Genomic DNA, 22,954 nt, shown 5'->3' with positions numbered 1-22,954 from the left:
GTATAGTGAGAGCTGGCGACAAACTTCCCCTATGAAGCTCTAGATACAAATCTCAATCTTGACCTGTGGCATCCTGCATCAGAATCGCACGCTGCAGCATTTCTGATCAGTTCTTGTCCTGGGTTTCTCCTAAGCAGAAAATTCAGACATACTAAATTGAGTTGTATTTTTATTGTTTATGTGAGTAAGTGTCTACCAGGAATTAGGCTGAATTAGGCATTTACTGTAAATATAAATATATAAATCACATGCACAAACACAGGAGGCTAGGGCCTAGAATCCCAGTTCTTCACATCCAAAAATACAGGCCTCTCCTACTTGAGCTAAAGAATGATGCCTTTAGCTAACCCTGTTAGTAGGACTCATAGATTCTCTGTGGGTCAGCGACAATATAGCACAATATCACTCATAAACACAAAAACAGCCTATTACATAGGATTTGAGCCGAAATCTCCAGACATAAAAGGCTAACATGCTCACCCATAGTGCCACATAGTCCCTTTTCTGTTCAGCAGTGAGTTGCCCCCTAAATCAAAATTCATTCCTTTCCAAGAGGGAAGTTCCATTTTTTCTCATTTGAAGCTATGGAAGTGAAAATATATAATGAAAGCCCATTTGGTTCTTATCTAATCAGAACATCATCTCACTCACAGTTTCAGTGTCAGCCCTGCTTTCCTTTGCTTTGCTTTGTGGCTCTGTTACCTAACTGCTCATGAGATCACACTCCTATAAAATAGATATTTATTACCATACATAGAAATTTACTTTGTAGCTGATTTGTTCATTCTTGGGAGCTTATTTGTAGGAATCCCTTTATCAATAGGATACATGTGTATAGTTAGATTTATTCATAGACATTATCACTATCCCCCATTGCATTCCCTGGTGTTGAACAAATAGTAAAGAGGGCAGTGTTTTTTTCACATTACCCTCAATAAATGGGTTTAACTATGATACAAATCTCATAATTCACCTCTTGAATCCCAGTGGTTATTGGACAAATCCAAGGCTTAGCTGTAAGCCTTCAAATATACCTCCACTGACAGTCTAAGGTGATGTCATAGTTCTGCAATCCTTCACATTTATTGGAGTTTTCAGTTGCTATGGTTTCAAAGATTTCCCTGAAATTAAACTTTTTACATATGTCAGTACAGCTAATGAGCTTTTACAAATAACTCCGCAGTTGCCTTGCTCTGAGCAGGGATTATCCCATGCCACTAGCTGACCAAATGCCAGTTATTCAGGAGTTTCCACCCCTGCCTTCTGAACAGCATTATTTCCCTCCCATGAACCCTCTTTTGTAAGCAGCTGCAGCATGCTGAGGGGACTCCAGTGCTGTTGGAAAGATGAACTTGCCTGGGGTGCTGATGCAGCAGACCATGTAAACAGCTCCAGCATTCCCTACCCCCAAACCGTAGCACAGAATTTCTTTGGAGCCTCTGATCTGCTAGTGTACGCATCAAGAAATCCTGTGTCACCCCCAGACCTAAGTCTCCTGCACTTTATCAAGCTACTAACAGACAGCTTCCATGTATTATCTTGCTTTTAATTATATGAGTGATTTCACATCAGGAAGATGTGTTTGTAAACTAATGGCTTTAATGATGTGATGAGATTAAAAATGAAGCCTAATTAGCTCAGTATATTTAACCCTTGGAATGCTTCCAGGCATGTCTTTATGTCTATGCCTCTCTCATCACGCAGGTTAAACACTTTCACTGCTGTATCACAAAGTGCTCCTATTTCATTGGAGACATCATTTTCTCAGTATGGTGGGCAAGTAGTAAGTGCCTTTTAGAAGTAGTACTTCTGGGAATAATGAAATTTCAAGATGGGTGATGGTGCCTATAAGTACTGTGAGTATTTGGTAGTAACCCTGAGCAGTGGCAGAGAAGGTATTTTTAAAATGGAATTTCCCCATTTCATTTAGATCCAGATCAGTGTACTCAATATTCTTAGGTGAACAGAACCAGACTTGAGTTCTGTTGCCAGAGTCCCCTGAACTCTGAGACTGGCTTTAGAAAAAGGAGAAGATAAAATGGCAGTCATCTGTCTGTCATCACTGTGGTATGTAAGTATTGCATATAGTCCATCTCCTTCAATTGGCATTGGTTTGAACTTCCAGTGGCCTGTCACATAGATTTGTCACGTTTGAGTTCAATATATTCAGAACATATATAAATAATTGAGATCCACTGACTGATACGTTGTTCCAAAAATCAGCCAGTGCTGGTGCTTTCTGCTAGAACTGTGAGAGAAGCTTAGTATGTCAAGTGAAACCCAGAAGTTTGGCTTTTCACTCACAAAATAATGGAAAAGTAATTTTTCTTCCATGGTTTGATTTATACTTTTTGATGATTCAGTGTAAGTGCTATGATGAAGGGGAGAGTTCCAGGCAATAGTCTCAATACTGATTCCTGCAGTGCAAGCCAATGATGTGATCCTACTCCCACTGACGTTCAGGGGAGTTTTGTCACTAACTTCACTGGAAGCAGATCTAATGCTACTTTGAACTCTTAAATTTCATTACATTACTCCTAATTGTACCCCCTCCTACCTCCCCATCTTTCTCCCCATCCCATGATTACCCTCTAGTCGTAGTGTCTACACCTTAAAAAAATGTATAGACATCATGCTCCACTTTTACCTTTTGTTTAACCAAGCTATGTCTTTATAATCCTTGCAATCTTTCCTTTTAAGTCTGCCCCCAAACCATTTTCATGCTCTTATCTAATAATAATACTCAGATACCCTGGTGTTTGGCTTAATACAAGGAACTACATAGGTATTTTTTCGTATTTTTTCATGCTTTGTGTGTATATAAAAAGATCTTCTACACTTTCCACAGTATGCATTCGATGAAGTGAGCTGTAGCTCACGAAAGCTTATGCTCAAATAAATTGGTTAGTCTCTAAGGTGCCACAAGTACTCCTTTTCTTTTTGCGAATACAGACTAACACGGCTGTTACTCTGAAACCTGTCATAGGTACTTGAATATCTCTTTTTATCTGTAGATCTCAAAGCACTTTTCAAAGCAGAGTAAGCATTATCTCCATTTTACAGATGAGGAAACTGAGGCATAGAGAGGTCATATGCTTGCCCAAGTCCATAGAGCAAGTTAGTGTAAAGATGGGAGTGGAACTCTGGTGTGCTAACTCCCTACTTTGGGTGCTGACCAGTAAGCTATTGTACCTCCCAATTTTTAAAGCTCTACTCAGAAGACAAAGCAGTAATACATTAAGTCAGTGGTTTTCAACTTGTGGTCCACAAACCACTAGGGGGTCTGCAGACTATGTCTAAGATTTCCAAAGGGGTCAGCACCCCCATTATAAATTTTTGAGGCGTCTGCAAATGAAAAAAGCTTTAAAACCATTGCACTCAGTGATACTAACACCATTTAAGTCAATGGAGCGGTGCCAATTTACACCAATCGGATGAGGTTTAACAATGACAAGGTTCAACAAGGACAAGTGCAGACTCCTGCACTTAGGATGGAAGAATCCCATGCACTGCTACAGACTAGGGATCAAGTGGCTAGGCAGCAGTTCTGCAGAAAAGGACCTAGGGGTTACAGTGGACGAGAAACTGGATATGAGTCAACAGTGTGCCCTTGTTGCCAAGAAGGCTAACAGCATTTTGGGCTGTATAAGTAGGAGCATTGCCAGCAGATTGAGGGACGTGATCATTCCCCTCTGTTCAGCATTGGTAAGGCCTCATCTGGAGTACTGTGTCCAGTTTTGGGCCCCACACTACAAGAAGGATGTGGAAAAATTGGAAAGAGTCCAGTGGAGGGCAACAAAAATGATTAGGGGACTGGAACACATGAGTTATGAGGAGAGGCTGAGGGAACTGGGGATTTTTAGTCTACGGAAGAGAAGAATGAGGGGGGATTTGATAGCCGCTTTCAACTCCCTGAAAGGGGGTTCCAAAGAGGATGGCTCTAGACTGTTCTCAGTGGTAGCAGATGACAGAACGAGGAGTAATGGTCTCAAGTTGCAGTGGGGGAGGTTTAGGTTGGATATTAGGAAAAACTTTTTCACTAGGAGGATGGTGAAGCACTGGAATGGGTTACCTAGGGAGGTTGTGGAATCTCCTTCCTTAGAAGTTTTTAAGGTCAGGCTTGACAAAGGCCTGGCTGGGATGATTTAGTTGGGGATTTGTCCTGCTTTGAGCAGGGGGTTGGATTAGGTCCCTTCCAACCCTGATATTCTATGATTCAGATGTGGATCTAGCCCTTTCTGTCAAAAGAATTTTGACAACAGTCATGAGTTCTCCCATACTTAATTCCCTGAGATACTATGAACAGGGACATCATGGAACTCAAACAGGAATAGAGTGTAGGGGTGAAATCCTGGACTCATTAAAATTAATGGCAAAACTCCTGTTAACTTCATTGAGAGCGGGATTTCACCTTGGAGTTTGTTTGCGTAAGTTATAGTATGGATGTTCAGTCTGTCACATTGTCTGGAGTGGTTGATGATTGTGAATGCCTACCCCAAGGCAGACTGTCAAACACCAGGCAGACACCCCAAACTGGTGGATCACTATATGAGTCGTACCACAGAGTCACAGACAGTCCCCTTAGCTTCTCCAGTCTGTCTTGCCACCCAGGCAAGCTGGAGTTAGTGAAAAATGGTCACTTACACCAAAAATCACAAAATATTTAGGTTGCTTCCAGTTCCAAGAGAACAGTCACTTACCCCAGATCAATTGTGCAGGAGGTCAGACTAGATGATCATAATGGTCCCTTCTGACCTTAGTATCTATGAATTGGTACCCTAAGTCTTACACCAAAGACAAAGCCTGTATCCAGTCCTATAATAAACTATATAAAGTTAGGAAAAGGAAATGAGAGTAATTTCAGTTAAAGCAAGCAGGCATATAACACAAATAAGTTACAATCTATATCCTAAGTGTGACAGAGTTGTAGTGATCTGTCAATTCAAAATGTCTTTCAGGGCAAACTCAGGGATAACTGTGGGGGATCTCTCACTTCAGTTTAGAGTCTCTGGCTCCATGTGAATCCAAACAGCAAAGAGATGAAGAATTTTTCTGGGCGTCCATATTTATAGCTTCTTCTCACAGAAACCAAGCTGACATCAACAGTTCCCACGAAGATCTCTTCTTCGTGGTAGTGGGGGGGCGGGGTGAGGATGCACTTAACAAAGTCTTTGATCCTTGACATCACACAATAGCTTATTTGCGTTCAATGAACAGGATTTAACATCTTGTTAGAGACTGTCATTTGTATTACACAAGGCTTTTCCCCTGTTTGATGAGTTACATAGTCACAGAGGTTTACAATGCAAATGCTTGCTATCACTTTATAACATGGGGTATGGTTGGATGAGAAGAATACATGCAGCATACTACAAGCATTTTATAAAACACTAAACACATTCTTATCAACTTAACATTTAATATTTATTTTGATAATGCTAACACACAGGTAAGCAAGACTGGTTACCAGTTATGCATTTATAAGTGTTCAGTGAGGTCTGGGGCCTTGGCATGAGCTGGCATCTTGTCTGCGAGCGTCACACAGTCAAAATAAACTGGGCATAAATAGGGGGCGTACAGTATATCTGCTGTTGAAGGCAAGACTGTGTCTAAACCTAAGGGCCTAAAATAGTAGAGAAACTATACACGAATAATGTCTTCACAGAGACATTTTTTTTTAAATCTAAGGTAAAAGGTAAGGTAGCTTGTGTCTCATGACAGTGAAGTTTGTACCATATTTTTTCTCATCGTCATGAGACTCCAGTGCCTCCTAGCAGTTATCCCCTAATATTTAGCCTCTACGGGCCTGCTTCTGCTCTTCTATCCATGTAAATTCGGATTAATTTAATGCACTTACAATGGTGTAAAACCAGTGTGAGAGGAGAATCAGGCCTTATAATTTTATTTAAAGGCTATCATTGGGTTCATCTTCAAATGTCATCTTTTTCACTTTGTTTGATAATGCTGTGTACATAATTAATAAATCTGTTATATTTGATCTACTACTAATGAGAAAATGTATTTGTTCTACAACTAATTAGAAAATGACTCTGACATTTTGATTTATAAAATTCTCAAGTTTGCCTTTTTTTAGTCCTCTGAGTAAGGGTAGGTATACTCTGTTGTACAGACAAGCCTCTGCTTAAAAAGGGGTTGAGATACTAGAGAGCACAATAAAGCGGCAGAACCTTAAAATGCACTATTGCTTCAGAGCAATATCATACAGTTACCTGTGCTAACAATTGTCTTTCTTTACAGCCACAATATTCTTCTCTATGAAGATGGCCATGCTGTTGTTGCTGATTTTGGAGGTGAGGTGTTGGTGATTAATCTGAAAAATGTCAGCAAGTTCTCAAAAACTAGGACTCAGTTTTCTCTGATGAATCAGAAAGTTAATGAGGCTGTACTTTGCTTCATTATTTCTCTGAAAAATATCCCAGAGAGTAGATCTGGGCAATTGCAGTTGTGTCCTACTGAGTTCTGCAGGGTTCCATCTTGTACTTGCTCTTATTAAAGGTGCGTATACGGTTGTGTGGAGGGTGAGAGAGGAGGCAAGGCTACAGTCCATGTACAAGCTACAGTACTTTCAGAATGCCAATAAGCCCCTGCTCCACGTTTCTCATTTAACTCAATCAGTGCAACTGAACACCTTACCCGCAGTCTAGCTGAGACTGGAGCATGGATGAGGTTCGAATGGCCAGGCCTCAATCCAGATCAGAATGCAGTTGTGGTGGTAGGGTGGAGGAAGCAACTGGGGAAAATGGCCAGGGTAATGTCTGTCCCTTTAACTGAGGATGTGTTCCTATCTTTTGTTACTAGAGTTCACAGTCCAGGGACAGTGTTGGAGCCCCGCTGTTATCACACAATCCTAGAGCAGCAGGGATCAGGATAGCTTTCTTTCATCTTTGTCTGGAGAGGAGATTGTGGCTATTCCATTCAGATATGGAACTTTGGGTATGTCTACACTGCAAAAAAAAACCACCCGTGAGAGCTAGTCTCAGAGCCCAGGTCAACCGACGTAGGCTATCAGGGCTCGTGCTATGGGGCTAAAAATTGCAGTGCAGATGTTCCTGCTTGGGCTGCATCCCAGGCTCTGTGACCCACCACCTTTGATCCACACTGCTATTTTCAGCCCCATAGCATGAGCCCACAAGCCCAAGTCAGTTGACCAGGCTCTGAGACTCGCTGCCCCAGGTTTGTGGGGTTTTTTGCAGTCATACCCTTTGTAGACATATCCTTTGTCACCACAGATTTTGGCCAGGCTTCCCCATAATGATCTGAGGCTGATGCAAAATGCAATGGCTCACTAATTAAGTAGATTTTCTGGCTGAGGCACATGTGGCTGCCTGTTGGTGTCTGGGTGGAAGTTAAGGCGTTGGTTTCCACCTATAAAGCCCTAAATGCCCTGGGACATGCCTGTTTGAGACACTGACTCTGTCACGGTGCCACATCAGCGCAGTTGTAATCAGCAGAGGTACCTGAGCGTGATTTTAAAGAGAGGGAGGAGGGGGATGCTGGCAGGACAGCATCTGCGAGGGGCCCTTAACTTGGAAATAGTCCAAATTAGAGACAGCTACTTTGCAAATCCCACCTACTTTCTTAGGCTATTGGAGAAGGAGCGATGCACTGGGGTCTGGTGGTTGTAGGGGTAGCTGAGCAGATAAATATTTTTCTTTTCTGCTGGTTATACTCCGGTTGGGGATGCTACTGGGTGTGTTCTTGTTTGTACAGGTAGGAATGTATTTTTAACATGTCTCAAAGGTACCCAGAATTCTAGGTAGGCACTTATGTATCGTTTACATCTAAATAAATCAATCAATATTTCATATATTGCCTTTGCTATAGTCATACAAGATCTTATGAAACTGAAGTCTACTAGAGCAGCCTTTTATATCACCAGCTTTTATATCACCAGCCAGCTGAAAGGAAGTAGGACATTAAATCAGAGTGCCAGTCTTCTGTGCCTTTGAATTTTAGTATAGGTTTTTGGTGTTGTTTGTTTTAAATCTAAATGAAGTTAGACACACCAGTACAGTTAACCCTGAGTTTAAAAACTCTGAGACAGATCCTCAGCTGGTATAAATCACCATGAAAGCCAATGGAGATATGCCAATTTATAGCAGTTGAAGATCTGGCTCACTGATGTAAGAAGCTCCATTTTATTGGGAATAACTTCCTGTATCCTGGTGTAACAGTGGGATATTGTATTTCCTCTTGATTTTACAAAACCCAAATTTTATGGAAGTCCTGGGTTTCCACCAAAACTTCTGTAAAATGAGGTTTATCTGTAGTGTTGTTTATTTAAAAAGCTTTCCTTTTTTTTGTCTCAGAATCTAGATTTCTGCAGTCCTTGGATGAAGACAACATGACAAAACAACCTGGGGTTTCCTTCTTGTTCTTTTCCATTTAATTAGTATACTATTTATGTGCAAACTCAGCCTAGGAGAAAATGATGAGATTAGATATGTTTTTGCTGGAATTGATGATGTTGTACAGTGACACTATAATGCTTTGTTTCTTTTGTATGCTAATTTTTTCTTAGTGTTTAAGATCAGCCTTGATAATAGCAGAAATTATTGGATACAAAATATGCACACTATGCAGTCACAAATGGGCTCCCTACTGTGTACCCAAAAACCAATATTATTATATGGTTCTCATTTTAGCACGATCACCCCTGAATTCTTAGGCATAACATGTAAATCATCCCATATATATACATATTGCTTTCTGATAGTCTGAATTTCTCACAGGGAATCAGTTATCCAACATGGATTTTCTTTCTGAGTTCTTTTCTCAATATAGTTATTTCAAATAAATTGCTCATACGGGCCCAACTTTTTAAAAGACAATACCCAAAAGCTCACAGGCACTTTTGAACACGCACTTTACAAAATTTAGCCAAAGCCTTTCCTCCTGTGACAAAAAGGTAACAATACATTCATGATACATTGCAGCATCAGAATCTGTTACTCTGGAATAGAGTAGACTACAGTGTTAGAAATAGTGTCATCCTATTAAGAAGCAGTAATCCGAACTAACCATGCAAGAGGGAGAAGTGATGGCTGTCGGAGCAGACTTGGTGGCTATTTAGTCCAAGATGATGTTTCACTAAGAAACATCTTTTAACATCTTGGTCTTTTAAGAACTGTGGATGAAATTCACTCTGGACCAGAGGACCAGAGTAAGACCCACCACTCCTCATGAGCCCAGTGGGTGGCAGGTTGTTTGTGAAGCAGCCACATAGATGGGTGCCTGCAGCATACAATGATAGCCCCAGGAGAGAAGCCAAAGGATTAATGTATACACAGATCCAACAGTTTTAATACCCTGCATAGTTGTCATTATCATTATTCCAGCTCCTAATTTGGAGTAGTAGTTAAAGAGAGTTAGACATGCTAACTGGAAGTGTGGATTTCAACTCCTGCACCACTCTCAACCTACTCTTCTCTTACTTAAAGCCTGATTATGCTAGCTTTATGCGGGTGAAATAAATTCCATGCTAATGCTGAAGACACAATATGATGTATGGTGATTTACTGCATGAATTATGTATGCTACCATGACTATTTGTTGTTAAAAGATTTATTTGTTAGCTTGTTGTGAGAAAGAAAGGAAGAAAGAAAGAAAGAAAGAAAGAAAGAAAGAAAGAAAGAAAGAAAGAAAGAAAGAAATGTTCCTATGTAAAGGAAGAAAACACTCCATTAACATATTATTGATGGTTTTTTGATCCACAGAACCTACGCTGGATGGCCCCTGAGGTATTCACTCAGTGCACTCGATACACTATAAAAGCTGATGTTTTCAGCTATGCTTTGTGTCTCTGGGAACTGTTAACAGGTGAAATTCCATTTGCTCACCTCAAACCAGGTAAGATGCTCACTGAACTAACACGAATACTACCTACATCTCTGAACTGTAATAAAGTAGCTGCATTTCATAGCATTAATCAGTATTTTACTAGAATTCATATTATGTGGTGTTCACCTAAAAATTCAGCTTTGTTAAGGTACCAGGAAACATAGGAAATTGAGTGTGCTTCTGGATTTGGGTGGAACCTTGGGGAATGTAGGAAGGTCACTCCAGAAACTGTAAAGCCATGGAAGTTTAGGGGATTTTTTCTTGGAGTTGGGAGTGGAGGAAGAGTTTGGTAGTTAGAACAACAGCTGTGATATCTGCAAGATTGATCAGACAGGGACTTCAAATAGCTTTCTTACCAGTTGGAAGAAGACAGGTCTATGCATGAAATTTTGTTGTGGGAAAATGTAGTTTTCACTTGTATTGTATTGAATTCTTTACCCAATACAATATAACCATCAACAATTGTGTACAACCCTATCATCTATCTATCTATCCATCTATCTATCTATCAATCTAATCCTGCTTGTTTCAAAGGTGCCTATCACTGTTGTATCAGGATCTCCTGATTAGGTCAATTACTTTACAAAATAATAATTCAAATGCTAAATGAAATCTCATACAAGACTTATTAAATCAATTTAATCCCCAAATTATTAAAATTAATATTAAATTAAATGTATTGTGTGGTATGTAGCATTATGTAAGCAACTTGTTAACAATGATATACCAGACAGTAACTGAAACAACAGTGTTGGAAACAGTTTACTGGGAGCTCTCTTATCTGTGAAATGGCTATAAAGCCATTGCTAACATAGAAACGTTTAGGCATGGATCCTCAAGTGCCTCCAATTTTCTGATATTCTTTAAGTTTGAAGTGAATTAATTAATTTATTTATGAAATCCTGTAGAAGTAACCTATCCCTTATTCCTCTCGACCACATTTTTTTAAGTGGAATTTCACTAATCACTTCTTTTTGAAAACAATTGAGGTAATTATTTTTCTTTTATATATATATTGCTGCTTCACTATTTGATTTAGGCCAGGCCTGGAATTGGAAGTACCAAACATCACAGTTTGTCTTGGAGCCAAAAGCAGGAATTTCAGAAGCTCTTGTAAGAATATCTAGACTCATGTGACTTCTAGTCTGATTTTCAGAAAAAAGAGTTTGAGATAAGTTAAGATCAGCATCTCAAGGTTCACCCATCAGTAGTTTTCATCAGTCTCTCTTTCCATTGCCTGACTTTAGCTTGGCCATATTAAGCAGCACAGAGTAATACCCATCAATTCAGTTTCTTAGCAGCATCGTAGCAACTGTAGCATCTCGGAAGTCCTGCTTCCAAGCCTGCTAAGGAATGGATGTCCACTCTATTGCTGTCCACCCTTACTGAGTTTCAGTAGCTGTGCAAAATCATCCTCGGTTCTGTTACTTCATCGTCTGCTCTGTCTCTTTCTTTCCCTGTACCACTTTTCTGGTTTTTCCCACTCCTTTACCTCCTCCTCCACCAAACACCTTTTCTAGCACAGGCTCTGTACACAGTAGCCACACATTGCTCCCTATCTTGGCTTATGCACTGAGGCATGGTACCATGGTACTTTTTTGGGTAATGCACCTGTTTTTCCTGAATTGCAAAGTGCAGTTTATTCATTTCCCCTTACTGCGCAGTATGTTCCAGGCAGGAAGATAACATCTTGGTGTTTCATACTATTCTGCATCCTGGCGATGGTGGCAATAAATCCTACATTACTATGTGCTGATATAGTATTAACTTTTAATTGGAAATTCACTAGAATCCATCAATGCTAAAAACATCACCTGGGTTGAGATATCTGTGTATTTCTTGTAAGTCTTCATTCTTGATGTTCCATGGTATTAACCACTTTTGGGTAACTCTACACATTGCTATTTAACCCTGCTTCCTCTGTGTGAAATTCACCCCTACACAGAGCATTCATGAAAAGTTTTCCACACCAGTTAAATCCTGTTTCGACTCTGAGGGGTTGTCTACGCTACCCGCCGGATCCAGCGGGGGTCAATTTATCGTGTCTAGTATAGACACGATAAATTGACCGCTGAGCACTCTCCCGTCGACTCCGGTACTCCACCAGAACGAGAAGCGCAAGCGGAGTCAACGGGAGAACATTAGCTGTCGACTTACCGCAGTGAAGACACCGCAGTAAGTAGTTCTCAGTACCTCGACTTCAGCTACGCTATTCACATAACTGAAGTTGCATATCTTAGTTCGACCCCGCGCGGTACTGAGGATGAAAATCCCTAATGGGCATAGGGCCAGCACAAGTGCAGTGTACCACTTAAACCCATAAATGAGATTAAGGCTATAGCTACACTACAAAGTTAAATCGATTTAAATTACGTTGACATACAGCCACCTCTGTAATTAAACCACTGTTGCATATCCACACTATCTTTCTTGTATTGGCAGAATGCATCCAAAGTAGCAGCTCTGGCATCGACACAGAGAGCAGTGCATGATGGGTAGCTCTAATACCCAGCTTAAGAAGTGAGGAGAGCTAAGGCGAAGAATTATCGAACGAAAGTGGAATTTATTGGAGATGTGGGGGAGGACTCCTTGCTAAGTGAATTAACCCAAACAGTAACAGCTCCTTTTCTTTTTCTTGTATCTGTTTCTTCTCTAGCAGTCATGCTGTGGTAGCCACACATAAACACTCCACATTTCCCTATTCTAAGTGTAAATCCTTTGATTCCTGTTTGATTAGGCTTTCTTGTCCTGTCTTTCTCTCCTTAACAGAGGGTGCTTAACTTTTCAGGGCTTTATTTCTGATACATTTAAAGTTACATTTATTGATCTCAGAGTCTGGCACTATTTTTGGTGTTTGTTGGAGGAAGTTTCCCTGTTCCCTTTCCTCTGAGATCTTATTAAATCCAGATTCATTTCTCTTCTGCTCTTTGTACAATTATGCTACTTTTATGCTACTTTTACAAACCTTTGGAGGTCTTCACACTGTTCAGAAAGTCAGTTTCTATTATACAGACGGTGTAGCTGTCATTAGCATCAATAACAAGGGGCATTCCCATTCAGTATATAGTGTGGAATTTCTAAACGGCATTAGCTATTTATAGCTTCCCAGTCATTCATTTCTATCTCTGCTGACATTTGAATATAGTCGTCAGATATCTGACTCAATCCTACTTCAGTTTCTAGTAATATACACCATTAATTGTCAATCCAGATTCCAAACCTGAATCTCATTCCTCCATTTTATCTCTCCGCCCATTGCAGTAACTTGTTTTCTAACCAAGTAATTGAAGATCCAGAGTGCGCCATCTAGGACATAGCTCCAGTGCCCTGTAGCCCAAATCTTCATCTCCTTCTGCATGACATGACCATTCCTGCCATTTATCCTATTTCATTCTGAGTTAACCATTTGTCTACTGTATAAGATACCAGATGTGTGAGGAAAACACTCCTGCTATACTAGGTATATCATCAGTATTCCACTGTACATAAGCTAGAGCACAATACAGCAACAAAATGGTATAGAGATGAATACCTTGCTGATCAGCAGCTACCAGGGTGATGGCAGCATTATAAGTAGATAGATGAATAGAAGGAAGAACAAAAGAAAGGGGAACATGAATCCCATGTGTGATGGGGTGCCCAGGGTGCAGCCTGGGACTGTGGAACTGCTGTGCCCACTTGAACTCTCTCCAGCTTAGGCTGTCTCTCACAGTGCCTTGCTACTCACCAGTAGCAAACCTCTCCAGGTACTGTTATCACTCAGCACAACCACATGTGGAGCCCCACACCCAGCTTTATTGCATGACTGCTCCCAGAGCCACTCATGAATCACACAGGGAAAGGCATCAGCCAAATCCTCCCAGCTCCTAGCACTGTACCTCAGATTTATACAAAATTTGCACACATACAAAATGGGAAATGACTGCCTAGGAAGGAGTACTACGGAAAGGGATCTTGGCATCATAGTGGACCATAAGTTAAATATGAGTCAACAGTGTAACCCTGTTGCAAAAAAAGCGAACATCATTCTGGGATGTATTAGCAGGAGCGTTGTAAGTAAGACACGAGAAGTAGTTCTTCCACTCTACTCTGTGCTGATTAGGCCTCAACTGGAGTATTGGCACTACAAAAGATGTAGAGAAATTGGAGAAAGTCCAGAGAAGAACAACAAAAATGATTAAAGGTCTAGAAAACATGACCTATAAGGGAAGATTGAAAAAATTAGGTTTGTTTAGTCTGGAAAAAAAGAGACTGGGAGGGTTCATTATAACAGTTTTCAAGTACATAAAAGGTAGTTACAAGGAGGAGGGAGAAAAATTGTTCTTCTTAACCTCTGAGGATAGGACAAGAAGCAATGGGCTTAAATTGCAGCAAGGGAGATTTAGGTTGGACATTAGGGAAAAAATTTCTAACTGTCATTGTGGTTAAGCACTGGAATAAATTGCCTTGGGAGGTTGTGGAATCTCCATCATTGGAGATTTTTAAGAGCAGTTTAGACAAACACCTGTCAGGAATAGCCTAGGTTGGGGTGGCCAACCTGTGCTCCAGAGCCACTTCAGAAGTTAATATGCAACTCCATGGATAGGCACCGACTCCAGGGCTGGAGCTATAGGCACCAGCTTTCCAATGTGCCAGGGGGTGCTCACTGCTCAACCCCTGGCTCTGTCACAGGCCCTACCCCCAGTCCACCCCTTCCCACCCCCTCCTCTGATCCTGCAGTGCCCTCGCTCCTCCCTCTCCCTCCCAGAGCCTTCTGCATGCCACGACACAGCTGATTGGGAGGTGCAGCGAGGGAGGGGGAGGCGCTGATCGGTGGAGCTGCTGGTGGGTGGGAGATGCTGGGAGCAGGGTCGGAGAGCTTATGAGGGGCTGCTGACATATTACTGTGGCTCTTTGGCAACGTACACTGGTAAATTCTGGCTCCTTCTCAGGCTCAGGTTGGCGAACCCTGGTCTAGGTAATACCTAGTCCTGTCATCAGTGCAGGGGACTGGACTAGATGACCTCGTAAGGTCCCTTCCAGTCCTATGATTCTATGATTCTATGAATATACCGTCTTGCACTGCTCAAGACAAGCAGTGCAAATTTATTCATTCACCACTTCATCAATGGAAAGTGGACAGACCCCTCTACAACAGATAGATTTTAAGTGATTATAAGTGATAGGCAAAAAGTCAGAGTTAGTTACCAAAAGAAAAGTAAATATAAGCATGCAGTCTAAACTCTCACCCCTATTAGACTGGGCAACATCTAGATTAAGCAGTTTTTCTCACCCCACTGGATATTGCAGTTCATAGTACACAGATTTCACCTTTGAATTCTTGGCCTCCTCGCTTGGAGTCTCAAGTCTTCAGTGTCCTTGTTGCTTGCAGCATAGGTGGGGCAGGAGAAAAGGCCAAGCATGGGGCCCCCGTGTTCTGTTTTATATCCTCAGTCCCATGTGCTTGTAGAACACAAGCCCAGACATGTCTCGGCATTGCTGAGTCCCAAGCAAGACTGAGCAGTTCCCCTGGTGTGGCCTCATGCAGGTGAGTCATTGAATTGTAGCTCCCTTACTGGACAATGGCTGTTGATGGGTTGTTTGACACTCCACCTGGGCATTGGTTACTCTCCTTGCTGTTGTCTCTGGGGGGCTAATATCTGGCTGATACCCCAACTTATAGCATGTTTTAGTGAAAACCATACAACACAATTCTCATAACTTCATATGCATTAATGATATACATATATGGATAGAAAAATGACTTTCAGCAGATCATAACCTTTCCCCGATACCTCACACTGCCTGCTATATATGCAAGATCACACTCATATATAAATGAGGAACATGGGGGTTACAGGGCTCTCACCCAGGATACAGAATGTCACACCATGTTTCCGAAAGGTGTCATGATTTAATTTTTCTTCCCTGTCTGGTATTCTTTTTTTTGGTACTTTTTATTCCTGTTTATCTTCACCTGCTGAACCACATGCCCCTTCAGCTAGATGAGCATGGTTCATTGGTTTCTGCTTCTGTTCTTGCAGCTCCTCAGAAGTCCATTTTCAGTCCCGTTTATTTTGACTCCTTCTAAATCAGTGCCCTTTCTATAGTCTCTTTTTGATGACTCCCTGCTTACCGACTAAAAGATCTCCCTCTCTTTGTTTGAACCCCATCTTAAAATGTACTTCCACAAGGCCTTTCAGTAGTAAGTGTTGGCCTAATTCTACTCCCATTAAAGTCAATGAGCACTTTTGAAAATCTCATCCATCACCATCATTGTTACCCTTACATAACGCTTAGATTTTTCAAAACATCAACTAATTAACCCTCCCAACTGCTCTGTAAGGTAGGGGAATTGTATTGTCCCCAGTTTACAGTTGGGGAAACTAAGACAGAAAATGAAAGGATTTGCACAAGGCCACAAATCAGGTCAGTGTCAGATTGAGGATTAGAACTCAGTAGTTCCTGGCTTATAGCCTCTGCTCCTGGACTCCACTGCCTCTCAAACCATACTGCCTAAGAAATGTATAGTATATTTAAATATGAAAACTATGTTTGAACTTCATTTTGTACATCTGATTTAGGGCCATATCTTGCAAACACCTATTGTGGGGATCAGGCATCTTTCATAGCCTATATACAAATTCCACCCTCATTATTCCATAAATTCATATGAGTGTTTAAAACATAAATCCCATATTTTTCACCAACTATACACTTTAAGATGTTGAGAGGTACATTTTCTTTTTAAACATTTTTGTATGCTGTCTGTGAAGTTCTGTAGCTTTACTTACATACTCTTAACCTTCCCTCTGTCTAATATTGACCTTTGTACATGCACAGAAGTATGGGAAGCCATTCAGGTCAAGTACATTGGAATACTTAGATGTTGGAAAGAATACCTAACTATAAAACTTAGCACTTGTAAAATCTATACATCACGCTTTGAAATGGATGTTGTCTTTGCAGTAATAGCACCTCTATAGCCTCTAGTGTATCAAGTGTATTATCCAATTCAGTAAGGGTATGCTCTATACAGAATTAGATATCCATTTTTCAGATTGTATAAAGAGTCTCACGGCTACTGAATCAAAATCACTCCTTATTTTATCAAATGGAGCATCTATTGAATCAAATGGAATCCCCAGTGAAATCATTTCAGTATTAAGTCAAATATAATATTTGTTGAATACCATATCATGTAATTCTGTAGTACCAAAGACTGCAGCACGTCCCATGGTCAGTAATGAAAAACTACTGTATGTGCTCAACAATGCCAACTCCCAAAAATGGTGAGATAACAGTATACAATATAGAACTGAAATAATTATACTGAGGAGTTATCAGAAAATGCACTCATTGCTAGTATATAATGAGCACAGAAGTGATCTCTGCTCTAAGGACCTTATAATCTAAGGCCCAGTCTATACTACAGTTACACTAGAGCTAGGGAACCTGGTTACAACTCATTGTCCCTTTACCAATATGATTAAAGTCCAGTCTACCCTACCTATTAAAGCCATGTTTGTAACCAGTTTAGGGGACAACTGAATTATACAATCAAACATGGCTGAATTTGTAGTGAAGACAAGCCATAAAGGCCGTATTTTGCAAACACCTATTAGTGCATGTCCAGGAGTAATAAACAGGAGTTTTGGCTGCAGATCCAGTGCTTAACCTAGAGGGTCTTGATGAGTGGCGTATTTGGTCTGTCATTATCTGGACAGATGCAAAGATGGAAAACTGCTATATTAAAAAGAAGAAAACAGTGTCTAGAAAGGATTTAGATTTTATGCCCATCAGAACAATGTGGTAGTGTTTATCAGTCATATAAGGAGTTTGTTGGATAGTTAAAGATCAGTTGTGAAGGCGAATTGCACTTAACAAATGATATAAATCAAAGATTAAACAATTGAGAGCACCGGAGTAGCTTCTCTTTGAAATCTTGAGTGCTCTGTTGCCATAAAGAAGTCAGTTTGTTCTTTGAGGCAGGACTGTGGGGGCACAGAGTGTTGCTATCTATCTAAACATCTATTGTTCTTTCTATCTTAATTATTTAATCAGTGTTATCCATATAGCACTGTCATAAAAATGAAGGGAAGGGTAACCACCTTTCTGTATACAATGCTATAAAATCCCTCCTGGCCAGAGGCAAAACCCTTTCACCTGTAAAGGGTTAAGAAGCTAAGGTAACCTCGCTGGCACCTGACCAAAATGACCAATGAGGAGACAAGATACTTTCAAATTGGGAGGGGGGGAAAACGAAGGGTCTGTCTGTCTGTGTGATGTTTTTGCCGGGAACAGATCAGGAATGCAGACTGAGAACTTCTGTAAAGTTAGTAAGTAATCTAGCTAGAAATGCGTTAGATTTCCTTTTGTTTAATGGCTGGTAAAATATGCTGTGCTGAATGGAATGTATATTCCTGTTTTTGTGTCTTTTTGTAACTTAAGGTTTTGCCTAGAGGGATTCTCTATGTTTTGAATCTGATTACCCTGTAAGGTATTTACCATCCTGATTTTACAGAGGTGATTCTTTTACCTTTTCTGTAATTAAAATTCTTCTTTTAAGAATCTGATTGATTTTTCATTGGTCTTAACATCCAAGGGTTTGGGTCTGTGTTCATCTGTACAAATTGGTGAGGATTCTTATCAAGCCTTCCCCAGGAAAGGGGGTGTAGAGCTTGGAGGGATATTTGGGGGGGAAGACGTCTCCAAGTGGGCTCTTTCCTGTTCTTTGTTTAACACGCTTGGTGGCGGCAGCATAGGGTCCAAGGACAAGGCAAAGTTTGTACCTTGGGGAAGTTTTTAACCTCAGCTGGTAAGAATAAGCTTAGGGGGTCTTTCATGCAGGTCCCCAAATCTGTACCCTAGAGTTCAGAGTGGGGAAGGAACCTTGACAAGCACCAACCACTGTTCATCTCTGTGATGATCTGGAGTAGGAAACACCAGCAGTAGAAATAGATGACAACTAATACACTAAGGTGAAATCTTGACCCCATTGAAGTGAATGGGAGTTTTGTCATTGGCTTTATTGGAATCAGAATTTCACCCCACAGTTGGGTAAGTCTAGGTCCAGATCCACATCTGAACTCTGCAGCTGCCCTGTATTTCTATAACAGACTGAGCCTAAACCCTAAATCCAGACACTTGCTGCATTTTGAGGAGATTGGCTATAGAGCTGCACTCTGAGGCTCAGGCCCATCTTTAAACAGAAGATAGGATAGAATTTTGAAAATTGTAAGGAGAAAACAAATTGTCTTGAGGACCACATCCCCTTCTCCCCTTGCTTCATTTCCCCCATCTTCTGGTGTGAGTCAAGCAGAGTATGAAGCTGGTGCCCTCTGGGAGCTTTTACCCTCTGAAGAGTATTCTGTCCTTTTTTGTGTCCTAACAAGTTGTTGCTTCCCATTGCCATCCCACACCACTTTTCTGAAGACCAGTGGCTTAGTTCTCTACCCAAGTCTGTTGTCCTTGTCATGATTCTTCATTTTAAAAATACCCTGTTGCATTTTTAGGTGCTATTCAAAGTCAGCAGTAGATGTGGGCAAATGGCTGATGGGCAACATCCCTAGCTTCAGAGAGTTCATGTAAGGCCTTGGAGGAAGGAAAGCATCCTAATGTGGTACAAGGCCCTCTTGAATAGTTTTCTCATATACAAATTTATTCTGGCCCAGGCCTGTGAACCAGCTTTCAGTATATTTACGGGAAGAATTTAAAAGCACAGTGTCACAAATATTTTAAAACTATGGATGTGAAACTGGAAGCAGAAACTGAACACATATGTCCTGCCTGGCCCATAAGAGCCCCACTATTATGGGAGCATGAGTGCACAGGAAAACTGGCTGTGTCATAGAATCATAGAAATGTAGGGCTGGAAGGGACCTTGAGAGGTCATCTAATCCAGTCCCCTGCACTCAAGGCAGGACTAGCTAATAACTAGACCATTCCTGACAGGTGTTTGTCTAATCTGTTTTTTAAAACATCCAGTGACAGAGATTCCACAACCTTTCTCGGCAATGTGTTCCAGTGCTTAACCACCTGGACAGTTGAGAAGTTTTTCCTAATGTCCAACCTAAACCTCCCTTACTACAATTTAAGCCCATTGCTTCTTGTCCTATCTTCAGAGGTTAACGAGAACATTTTTTCACCCTCCTCCTTGTAACAACCTTTTATGTACTTGAAGACTGTTATCATGTCCCCTCCTCAAGCTTCTCTTCTCCAGACTAAACAAACCCAATTTTTTCAATCTTTTTTCATATTTTCTACGCCTTTAATCATTTTTGTTGCTCTCCACTCTCTAATTTTTCCACATCTTTCCTGAAATGTGGTAACCAGAATTATATGCAATACTCCAGATGAGGCCTTATCAGTGCAGAGTGGAGCGGAAAAATTACTTCTTGCATCTTGCTTACAAAACTCCTGCTAATACATCCCATAATGATACTTTTTTTTTACAACAGTGTTACATTGTTGACTCATCTTTAGCTACAACCTACAGAACCCTTTCCGCAGTTCTCCTTCCTAGGCAGTCATTTCCCATTTTGTATATGTGCAACTGATTATTCCATCCTAACTGGAGGACTTTGCATTTTTCTGTGTTAAATTTCATCCTGTTTAATCTTGTTTTGTGTCTTGGCCTTTCTAACTTTGTCCCTACATACCTGTGTTGTTTGTTTGTATTCATCCTTTATAATTTGACCTAGTTTCCACTTTTTGTAGGACTCTTTTTTGAGTTTCAGATTATTGAAGATCTCCTGGTGAAAGCCACAGTGGTCTCGTGCCATATTTCCTGTCTTTCCTATGAGGTGGGATAGTTGCTCTTGTGCCCTTAAGAACATCTCTTTGAAAAACTGCCAACTCTCTCAAACTGTTTTTCCTCTTACAGTTGCTTCCCATGGGATCTTATCTACCAACTCCCTGAGTTTGCTAAAGTTTGCCTTCTTGAAATCTATTGTCTTTATTCTGCTGTTCTCCGTCCTACTATTCCTTGGAATCATGAACTCTATCATTTCATGATCACTTTCACCCAAGCTGCCTTCCACTTTCAAATTCTCAACTAGTTTCTCTTCCCTATTTGTCAGAATCAAATCTAGAACAGCCTCCCCCCTAGTTGTTTTCTCCACCTTCTGAAATAAAAAATTGTCTCCAATACATTCCAGGAACTTGTTGGATAATCTGTGCCCTGCTGTATTTATTTTCCAACAGGTGTCTGGGTAGCTGATGTCCCCGATCAACACCAAGTCCTGTGCTTTGGGTGATTTTGTTAGTTGTTTAAAAAAAGCTACAGCCACCTCTTCTTCCTGGTTAGGTGGTCTATAGTAGACCCCCTACCCTGACATCACCATTGTTTGTTATCCCTTTTAGCCTTACGCAGAGACTTTCAACACATCTATTTCCTATTTCCATCTCTGTCTCAGTCCAAGTGTATACATCTTTGATATGTCATCAGTTTTTAATAATGTGAACAGCGTTCCCCAGTCAGAAGGCTGACTTTTCAATACAACTGTTCCCTCGGTTTTAGTAAAAAAAAATGTATTCCTTAGTATCTCCAATTGTTTATCATTTCAATAGAAAGGTTCGTGTAACATATGGAAAAGAGACTATTCCCGATTAAAATCTATTGTATTTCACATAACTTATATATAAACCTGTTTTTTCATGGTTATAAAATTCTATAGGACTCTTTCAAAGTATCTGCATGACAGTTCATGCAAGTATTTCTATGAATGTCCATGGCAGTTTCTCTTTCTATGAACACCCTTGAGAACAAAAAATCCTATTACTAATGACTATGGGAAATGAATAAAAGAGGTGAAATAAGATCCAAAAATTTGCAATTTTTATTAAAATTGATGTTTATCGATGCTTTTTTTGCATCGTGCATGTAGTTCTGTTTACACATACACACATACTGTCCTCTGTGTGTGTGTGCATGGTATGATAAGAGTGTGTATGTGTGTGTGTATGATACACACATAGAGGGAGAGAGAGATCACAGTACTCCATGTGTGTATGTATATATCATACCATGAGTAGCCCACTTGTGTCAACCTAAATTTTGGGGTGTTCTTTTATCCCTAATAGATAGCACAGTCTTCCTGTAGTATATTGTGGGAAAAGCAAAGGAGAGTGTGGATAGATAGATAGTAGGTTATATTTATTTTTCATTAACATCTTTTTTTCCCCATCTGCTCTGATTCACTGTCTCTCCTAAGCAGAACATGAACCCAGTAATGTTTGAATCACACTTTCAAACCCACGTTAGAATGGGATCAAAATTAGGCAAAATGTGTTTGCCCATCCCTACTGCTACATTTCACAGAATATATCTGATATTAACATTCTGAAACTTCATTACAGTGACAAAGATTCCAATGAGAACAGACAATGGCACAAATTAATCTATTCTTGTGACAAAGACTGTAATGAGAATGGGACATGGTTAAAAAAAATTAAACCATTCTTGTTACAATCTCAAGATTGCAATCTCCTGGTCCCCCTCAGATGCTATATACTCCAGTGATGTATCACTTAATCATGTCAGTTTAACAAAGAATTTTACTTAGCTCTTGCTATGAGGCTGGCATACATTTGCTTTGACTTTCCACAGCTAAACTGTTTTAAAAGAATGCAGTGGGATTAATTATGTTTTTTAAATCACTGTATATATAAACAAAATTAGAAAAAGATTCTGGCAGTTTTTTCTTAGTCAGCTGCAACTAGCACATATAAAAAGGCACTCAGATTTTTTTGTTGTTGCTGTTGTTTTTTGTTAAATGAATGCTTGGAATTACTTTTAGTCTTCAGCCATACCAGAGCTAACTATAGGTTATTTTAGGAAGTCAGACTCTGGCACCAATTTATCTGTAAGTCAAATGCATCTAATGCATGTTATTGAAAGCTGCTCAGACATTCTCTCTTTATTATTATGTCATGTGTGAGATGAGGGTCAACTGATATTTTTTTCAGAGGTTATTGTTTAAGGGTTTACACCTGAATCAGATCATTTTCAGCCAGGCTAAACATCGGCAGAAATGTGTTAACATCAGTGCAGGGCAGTTGGTTGTTTTAATCCAGTGCATTAAAAATAGTGCTTTCATGGTTTTGAAAGCTT

At 40.3% G+C, this 22,954-nt stretch overlaps 1 protein-coding gene across 2 annotated transcripts in view; it reads left to right on the top strand.

Moving 5' to 3' along the window:
* Positions 1–22,954, top strand: part of LOC102939068 (serine/threonine-protein kinase TNNI3K) — a 165,698-nt gene that overhangs the window by 97,533 nt on the left and 45,211 nt on the right. For both annotated transcript variants that reach the window (XM_037906085.1, XM_007062560.2), the window contains 3 exons: positions 6,259–6,311; positions 8,331–8,383; positions 9,738–9,870. In XM_037906085.1, coding sequence (XP_037762013.1) covers positions 6,259–6,311; positions 8,331–8,383; positions 9,738–9,870 — 239 coding nt within the window. The remainder of the gene's footprint in view (positions 1–6,258; positions 6,312–8,330; positions 8,384–9,737; positions 9,871–22,954) is intronic.

Source organism: Chelonia mydas, chromosome 8 (assembly GCF_015237465.2).
Source record: "Chelonia mydas isolate rCheMyd1 chromosome 8, rCheMyd1.pri.v2, whole genome shotgun sequence".
Lineage (NCBI taxonomy): Eukaryota > Metazoa > Chordata > Testudines > Cheloniidae > Chelonia > Chelonia mydas.
Note: the sequence above shows the minus strand (reverse complement) of the source record. Positions and strands in the feature narration are given on the sequence as shown.